This window comes from Tachypleus tridentatus, chromosome 13, assembly GCF_004210375.1.
Source record: "Tachypleus tridentatus isolate NWPU-2018 chromosome 13, ASM421037v1, whole genome shotgun sequence".
In the NCBI taxonomy this organism is placed as follows: Eukaryota; Metazoa; Arthropoda; class Merostomata; order Xiphosura; family Limulidae; genus Tachypleus; species Tachypleus tridentatus.
Genome location: NC_134837.1, coordinates 29,043,358 through 29,052,332, shown reverse-complemented (window position 1 = coordinate 29,052,332; position 8,975 = coordinate 29,043,358). Strand labels below are relative to the sequence as shown.

At 40.6% G+C, this 8,975-nt stretch overlaps 1 protein-coding gene across 3 annotated transcripts in view; it reads right to left on the bottom strand.

Moving 5' to 3' along the window:
* Positions 1–8,975, bottom strand: part of LOC143239597 (secretory carrier-associated membrane protein 1-like) — a 38,246-nt gene that overhangs the window by 6,115 nt on the left and 23,156 nt on the right. For all 3 annotated transcript variants that reach the window (XR_013021253.1, XM_076480819.1, XM_076480820.1), the window contains one exon: positions 2,643–2,796. Coding sequence is in view for 2 of the 3 variants with exons in the window: in XM_076480819.1 (XP_076336934.1) it covers positions 2,644–2,796 (153 nt within the window). In the remaining variant the exon portion in view is untranslated. The remainder of the gene's footprint in view (positions 1–2,642; positions 2,797–8,975) is intronic.

The window sequence follows — 8,975 nt, the reverse complement described above, 5'->3', positions numbered from 1 at the left end:
CATTAATACAAATTATGTATTATACACACCAAGAGAATAAGCTGGGTGTTATACAGGGGCATAGATTTTTTACACCCGATGAGGGGGGATGATTTTTGCAACCACATATGTGGACTGTTCAATTTGCAAATTGGTAATCTCTGATCACGTGAACCTGAAAGCTGTAAACATGCAGTCACAGAGTAATCTTGCTGCCATGATACTTGGATGTATACTTAGGCCTACTGACTGATACTTACGAACTATAACTTAGATCGAAAAGCTTAGAAGCAAGCCTATATTAAAGATTTTGGCTACTGAAAAAACCTACATCTAGGCCTAATTATGTAATTCGATTGTTAAAAACATGAGAATCACAAGAACAAACACACAATTTGTAGGCCTGTAATGAAATAAAACAATTCAATAAACCAAACTGTATGGGGGGAGGGATGATTGTATGCACCATACCCCCACACCTAAAATGAAGGGAGGAAGTACACCCTCCATCCCCCATTACTAAAGTACAGTTCACTTATATGTAACATAACATGTCCAGGTTTTTTTGGTTTTACATCAACAAAGTAATTTAAATGTTTTTGTATTTTCTGTGTGAAGTATTTTATCTTGGAATAACAAGCGAGTGACTGAGTTTAAAAGATTAACCTGCTTGTATTTGTTCATACTGTACTTTAACAACTTACCCTACCATATTCTTCTTGCAAATAACACCCACCTCTAGCTGTAGTTTATCCAGTAATAATATTCTACCATATTCTTCTCTTTTCAACCACCATTCCATCTATAACACTAGTTATTTCAGATAATATTCTCCTACTCTCACAAACACCACCCAGTCTATAGCACTAGTTTCTTTTAATAAAAGTCTTAGCCTACCATATCCTTCTATCACAAAAAATATCAATCTCAAGCACAAGGATTTTCAAATAATTTAATTTCAGCATTTTCAAGACAGAGTCCAGGACCTAACATACCAGGAAAATGCTTTAAGTTCAACAAAATGATTAACCTACTAATAAGACTTATTTTACAAACTCGCACTACCACACACTATTATATATAAACTGCTGATGTTCATTATTCACATGGTCACACACATTTAAAAAACAATAAAACTAACATTACAGTTAGTCTAACTCAATAAACTATACTCTTCAAAAAAAAAAAATGCAAAAGAGATTTTTTTTATTTTAAAGAGAAAAATATGTAATAACGTTACAATATCAGAGTATGTGATGTTACATGTGTTAAGGCACTGATTGTCAGACCAAAATGACAATAAAAGTTGTGCACTTTGAAAACGGAGGAAAACATCGGATTTTTCGCCAAAATGCATTTGTGTCCAATAAATTTGTTTGAGAGATCTGCATGTTCTGCAAGTGCAACATGTGCAAAATCCCTATAAAAGTGATGGGTTCTCGGTTTCCATAGCTCAGTGTTAAGTCACCGACACGCAATACAGTTACGGCAAGACTGACTAGAGCACAACGAACAACGCCATTGGTTGCTTGGAAGCAGGCAAATCTCGATCAGATGTTGCCAGAGCTGTGAATGTCCACCCAAGCACCATCACAAGGCTATGGAATCGTCACCAACAACATGGATCAACTTATGACTGTCCAAGATCTGGCAGACCTCGTGTGACCATGCCCGCACAAGATCGCTACATCCGGTTACGTCACCTTCAGGATAGGACCACCACTGCGACGTTTACTGCCTCAACCATACCAGGGCTGCATAGGATTTCTGATCAGACTGTACACAACCGTCTACGAGATGCAGGAATCCGACCTCGACGTCCAGTCAGAGGCATCATCCTCACCCAGCAACATCGTCAAGCACGGCTGCAGTGGACTCGGGCACATCAGGTCTGGCCTCATGGAGGCATGTTTGATTCAGCAATGAATCACGTTTTATGCTTCGTAGGCAGGATGGAAGAACCCGTGTTTACCGTCGCCGAGGTGAACGTTTTGCAGCAAACTGTGTGCAGGAAGTTGACAGATTTGGTGGTGGCAGCGTCATGATGTGGGCTGCCATCGCCTACATTGCCAGAACAGACCTTTTGCACATTCGAGGGAATCTTACAGCTCAATGTTACGTCGACGAGATTTATAGGCCCCATGTGCAACCCATCATGGTGAACGTCAACGACGTTTTTCAACATGACAACGCCCGTTCTCACACAGCCCGACTCACCACTGTCTTCTTGAGACAGCACAACATCAACGTTCTTCTCTGGCCCTCCAGATCACCAGATTTAAACCCCATCGAACATCTTTGGGACGAGTTCGACCGACGTCTGCGACGGCGACAACCTCAACCGCAGACTCTACCTCAGCTTGCAGCAGCTTTGCAGGCTGAGTGGACAGCCATTCCACAGGATGTGATTCGTCATCTCATCGCTTCCATGGGCAGGAGATGCCAAGCAGTTATTGATGCTCAGGGGCATACTCGTTATTGACGTTGAGTGACGTTAAACTTCACCTGGTGAGCGTGGACTTTGCAGACTTTGGATGTTCAGCAGTGAATGTGCAAAGTTTCACAAGTCATACAGAACTACCCGGAATAAACTTAATTTGTCTCAAATTTTGCCTTTAGCATTTCTTTTTTTTGAAGAGTATAAATACTGGAAATAAACCCACCTCAGTAACGGTTTCCTCTAAGTGACTGTTTAGCAGCTGTTGTTGCAGCACTGGTAGCAGCACTTTGGACATACTCATTGCGGACAACACCGTGGGCAAATTCTTCTTGAGCTTTGGCAAAACTGGCATCACTGTTCCGGTAAATCTTGTGAATCTGTCAGAAAGTATAAAATATTTTAACCACCTAAATCTAAAGTAGGTTTGTGTGTCATATGAATAACTTATGATAATAAAGAATTGCAAAGTGTCCAAATTAATGTGCTATTAGATAAATACAAATTCTTGACATGATTCTACATAATGAATTGTTTTAATTACCTGACAATGGATTCTATATTATTGTCTCAGTTATCAGATAGTACAAGACAAGGGATTCTACATTATCAGTTACTTTAAATCTGACAGTAAAAGAAAGGATTCTGTATTGTTCATTGTTTTAGTTATCAGATGGTATAAGACAAAGGATTCTCTATTGCTCATTGTTTTAGTTATCTGACAGTATAAGACAAAGGATTCTCTATTGCTCATTGTTTTAGTTATCTGACAGTACAAGACAAAGGATTGCTCTATGACTAATTGTTTTAGTTATCTGATAGTACAAGACAAATGATTGTATATTATTAGTTGTTTTAGTTATATGACAGTGCAAGATAAGGTATTATACATCACTGGTTGTTTTAGTGGTCTGACAGAAACAATAAGGGATTTATATTAGTGGTTGTTTTAGTTATCTGACAGTACAAGGTAAGAGATTCTATATTATGAGTTTATTTATATGACAGTAGAAGACGGGATTTTACATAACTGGTTGTTTTAATGATTTAACAGAAAATGACGAGGGATTCTGTATTATTAGTTGTTTTAGTTATCAGACAGTACAAGGCAAGGGATTCTACAGTGGTAATTTTAGTTACCTGAAAATATAAGACAAAATATTCTACATTATCATCAGTTGCAGTTTAATATAAAATATTCTACACTATGATAAGATGTAGTTTGAAACTAAAGATCCTACAATATCAGGTATTGTATTCACTTGAATTTTAGGAGGTACATGTCAGTATTCTATACTATGAAATGATGCAAATCGTTGATTATACAATGCAAATGAATCCAAAATATTAAATTTTAGAATTAGTTTACAACTTGTGCTCATACAAAATATATGAGAATTAGAAAAGAAGGAAGTGTATGACAAAATTTGTGTTACTTATTAGTATAGAATGAACAAGAAGTAACAGAATATTATAATTATTCATACTGTCAGTGAACACTTGGGTCATTCCATGTCAAATCATCCAGATTTTGGAAAATTTTCCAGGTGACCCCCTTAGAATGCCTTGAAAAAATTCACATGTGTTCATCTACCCATATAATGAAACATTGCCAAAGATTGAATCAATATCTCTAGTAGTTTCTGACTTACAGCCCTGTAAAATTTAAATATTTTTTTTATTTTTGGCAAATTCATTTTTGGGCAACTTTGGCTGCTTAAAGCTGAAAAAATAATGGTGGTAGAAGGCTTAAATTTGCTACACTAACTGAATGAATCTCACAAATTCACAAATGGTCTCAAACCAAGTTTCTCTCTCTTAGGATTTTCATAGCGAGGGCTGTAAAATCACGTAAAAACCCAAAATTGTAACAAAAATTGGTTTATTTAATGAGCCATAGCTCTAAGACTAAGACTCTATGATGGAAGTAGATGTTAATGAGAAATGGGCCAGTCGGTTTTGAATATCAGCAAGAACAGGGTGCGAGCCGGCAGAGAACTAAGGGTGTCAGTATAAATTGTGCAGTCGAAGTACTGCTCAGCTTCAATATGATCCAGGGCAAGAGATATGGTGTACAGTTCAGCAGTGAACACAGAAGCTGTAGAGAGGATTCTGCATGCAAACACCGAACTGCAACAAACCATGGCAGATCCCATAGATTTATCTGAATTGGAACCATCCGTATAAATTGGAATGGAATGATTGTTCGAAAGATGTTCAGTAAATAAAAGACGGTACTTCCAATTGGGAGTATCTGCCTTTTTCAGATGACTTAAAGAAAGGTCACATTTGGGGGCTGAAATAAACCATGGGGGTGATTGGCTGACCAGTGGATTCTGCAATGTTATCCAAGGACAGACCCAATTCATCCAATTTGCGCCTGGATGCGAAGGCCAAAAGAAGCAATGGCAGAGTGTCTGTTCTGAAAAAGTAGGGCCCACTGAGGAAGGAAAACACATCCCCAGGTAGAATGCTTTGGTAAGGAATGAAGTTTCGAAGAATATAGTAAAAATAGTTGTAAACGGCGAAGGTGCAGAGAAGGTTCATGAGATTCAATGTATAAGCTTTGAACTGGAGAGATGCAGAAAGCCCCAGTGCAGAGTCGAAGTCCTAGATGATGAATGGGGTCCAGCATCTTTAAGGCCAAGGGTCTGGCAGAACCATAGACCATTGATCCATAGTCGAGTTTTGATCGAATAAGAGCACGATATATCTTTAACATAGAACATCGATCCTCTCCCCAACTGGTGGTAGAGAGGACATGGAGGATGTTCAGTGCTCTTGTGCATTTGACCCGTAGCTGCTTTAAGTGTGGTATAAAGGTCAGCTTACAGTCAAAGATAAGCCCCAAGAACTTGGTCTCAGGGACCACTGGCAGCAAACCTTCACCGATACGGAGTTCAGGATCAGGGTGAATACCCCGATGGCGACAAAAGTGCATGCAAACGATTTTAGAAAGAGAAAAATTAAAGCTGTTCACCATAGTCAACTTCAGTACATGAGTGAGGGCAGTTTGTAGTTGCCGCTCAATATATCTCGTGTCCGACGACTGACACAAGATGTGAAAGTCGTCGACATACAGCCCATTCGCAACAGTGAGAGGGAGTTATTCAGTGATGGAATTTATCTTTATACTGAAAAGTGTGACACTCAAAACACAGCCCTGAAGGACCCCAAGTTCCTGTACAAAAGAACGGGAAAGTGTTGAACCCACATAAACTTGGAATCTCCTGTCCATTAACAATTTTTTAATAAACAAAGGCAAATGGAGATGTAACATATATATATATGGAGGTCTCGCAAAATGCCATACCTCCATGTTGTGTCATAAGACTTCTCAATATCAAAGAATATTGATACAAGATGTTGGCATTTGAAAAAGGCTTCTCTGATTGATGTTTCAAGTCGAATTAGGTGGTCCATGGTGGAGTGCTGTCGTTGGAACCCACACTGGGTGGGCGAGAGGAGGTTGTTTGATTCAAGGAACCAAACAAGACGAGCATTAACCATCCTCTCTAAGGTTAATCTCAAAGCAATTGGATGGTAGTTTGAAGGAATCTTGGTATCTTTCCCAAGCTTAGAGAAAGGTAAGATAATAGCCTGGCACCAGGCATCAGGAGAAACATTCTCCTGCCAGATCTGGTTAAAAACAATTAGAAGAATATCAAGAGAAGCAGGAGAGAGAGATAGCACAGCATGTCATAGTGTACATCATCAGGTCCAACAGATGTACTGCCAGACCGATGAAGGGCCATTTTCAGTTCCACCAGTGTAAAGGGACAATTACAGTCAAAGAGACAGTCAGTTCGAAAAGAAAGAGGTGAACACTCTGCCCGAGTCTTGGTGGCCAAGAAGGTGAAGGAACAAGCAGAAGTGCTAGAAACCCGGCAAAAGCTTTCACCTAGAGTATCAGCAATGCTCCAGACATCATCTACCTCTTGGCCATCTGAAAGTAAGATCGACAGGGGCCCAGAATTGCAGTGCCCACTGACCTTTCGAATCCTATCCCATATGACCTTGGAACTGGTGGTAGAAGATATGCTAGTTGTGAACTTAATCCAAGATTCCTTCTGGCTTTGATGTCGTACCCACCTAGCATGGGCCAGTTGGAAAACAATGCAGTTCGAAAGTATCCCAGGCCCATTTTTGAGCCTTCCATGCCAGGTAGCAAGCAGGATTCCACCATGGAAAAGGATATTGTGGAAAACGTGTCAAGGTTTTAGGAATACACTGAGCAGCTGCTTGTATAATACAGTCAGTTACCACTGCCACACAGTTGTCTATTGATGGGTGATTCACAATGGCAGGATCAAGTTCTGTGAGAGCAGTGAAAGTGGACCAGTCTGCCTGATCCAGCTTCCATTGGGGCACGTGGGTAGGGTGGCACTGACCATGGCCAGTCTCTCTCAAAAGTATAGGAAAATGATCACTGCCTAGTGGATTATTGTCAACCCTCCATGAAAAATGGGAAAATAATGAAGGGGAGCAAACTGGGAGATCAATAGCAGTAAAGGACTGATTAGGTGCATGAAAATAAGTGGAAGAACCAGTATTGAAAAGAGAAAGATTGTGATCAAAGAGTATATGCTCTACAGAGTGACCCCTCCTATCAATAACAGCACTTCCCCAGAGGGGATGATGTTCATTAAAGTCCCCCAGGATTAGAAATGGAGATGGCAACTGTTCAATGAGAGCATCAAGGTCTGATTGATCTTTTGTCTCTCAAGGAGACAGGTAGAGAGAAAAATCAGTGATGGTATGACCCAAGGAAACACGGATGGCTATGGCCTCCAAGGGTGTGTTGAGTGATAAAGACAAGGTGGGCACATGCTGATCAACCAATATTGCCACCCCTCCCTGTACTCGTCCATCACACAGCCTGTCATTTCTGTACAGAGAAAACTGCCGAATGGTGACTGTATCAGCAGGTTTTAGAAATGTTTCTTGTAAGGAAAGACATACAGGATGGTAGGAAGCAATCAGTGTTTTGATATCATCAAGATTAGAACATAATCCTCAACAGTTCCATTGTATCAAGGTGGTCATTTTTAATGATGGGTAGGCAAAGTGGCTAGAGAACCCTTCTGTTTACGACCACGTCTTTCTTCCTTACTGTTCTTATTCGGAGGAGGTCTATCAACCTCCATGGATCCTGTCCTGGGTCGATTGGGCAGGTCTTTGTTGTTGGAAGGGGATTTCAGTGACTGAGGACATGAACGAATGATAGTTTTGCATCTTGGGGTGGGAGAAAAAAAATGTATCAGAAGAAATGCCTGCATTTGAAACTGAAGTATGTGGATCTTGAGGTTTGTTGGAATGTATGGGAGGAACAGGGATGGGTGTGGAAGTCGATTCATCAACCTTTTTAACCATGGAGGTCAAAAAGCTTTTCATTTGTTTTGAAAATGATTCTCTTGAAGGCTCAGAGAGATCTGTCTGCACTCCCACTGTAGTTGTGGAATGAAGTGCAGCAGCATATGTCTGAGATGGAGTGGCAGACAGCAATTTCCAAGCCTCAGGACAACTAATGTTATGAATCGTTTTCAAATGCTGCACCTCCTTTTCCTCCAACCATTTTGGGCAAGAACGAAAGTAGGAAGGGTGGGAACCATTACAGTTGACACAATGTTGGTCTGTGTCACACTCATAGGTATCGTGTTCCTTGCCACCACAATGAGCACATGTCAGGGAATCACAACATGAAGTCTTTGAATGGCCGAACCTCTGATATTGGAAACATTGGAGAGGGTTTGGAATGTACAGCCATACCCTTGTAAATTAGATAACTTGCCTTGATGGTGGCAGGTGCACGTGGTGATGTAAATGTCAAAATGAGGATATTTGTCACCAGTGTAACTCCATCTTTGCAAATGGAGATGTGCCTCACTGCAGAAACTCCTTGAATAGAGAGACCAGCAAGAATCTCTGACTTGGGGACATTCTTCAAATCCCTCTCAACAACAACTCCTCATGATGAATTCAAGCTAGCATGAGGGGTAACCTCAACAGGTACATCCCCAATTGCCTTTGAATTCAAGAGGAATTCACTGTATTGGGATGTGGATGTTTCAACCAATGTCTCCAGATCGAAGCTTCTTTACTGACTTTGGAGAGCCAGCAAGTCCTTCTAGTCCCTTCTGAACAAAAAAGGGGGACATTTGCCCTAAAGGTTTTTCTGAAAGAGAATGTAATATAAGAAAATGAGGTACAGGTGTTACAGATGTTGAAGATTGCTGCTCAGAGTCTTCAAGACATGGTCATTTACCTATTGACTGTTTTTTCACTATTTAAAATTTTGTTTTGGAGGATCCATAGGAAAAAAAGGAAAATTTCAGTACCCACTGACTCCACCCACCATGGAGCCCTATGAGGGGATGCACTACAATGTCATGCAAGGACACGGCAGCAACACCAGGGTTTCGTGAACACTATACCCAAACACCAGCATCAGACACAATGTCCACAACACCCGTTGAGATATTCCAACACTGGTACTTGGTTGACTCTAGCCCAAGTGGACCAGCCAATTGACCCAAGGGAGCCACCCAAAGACTGCCCC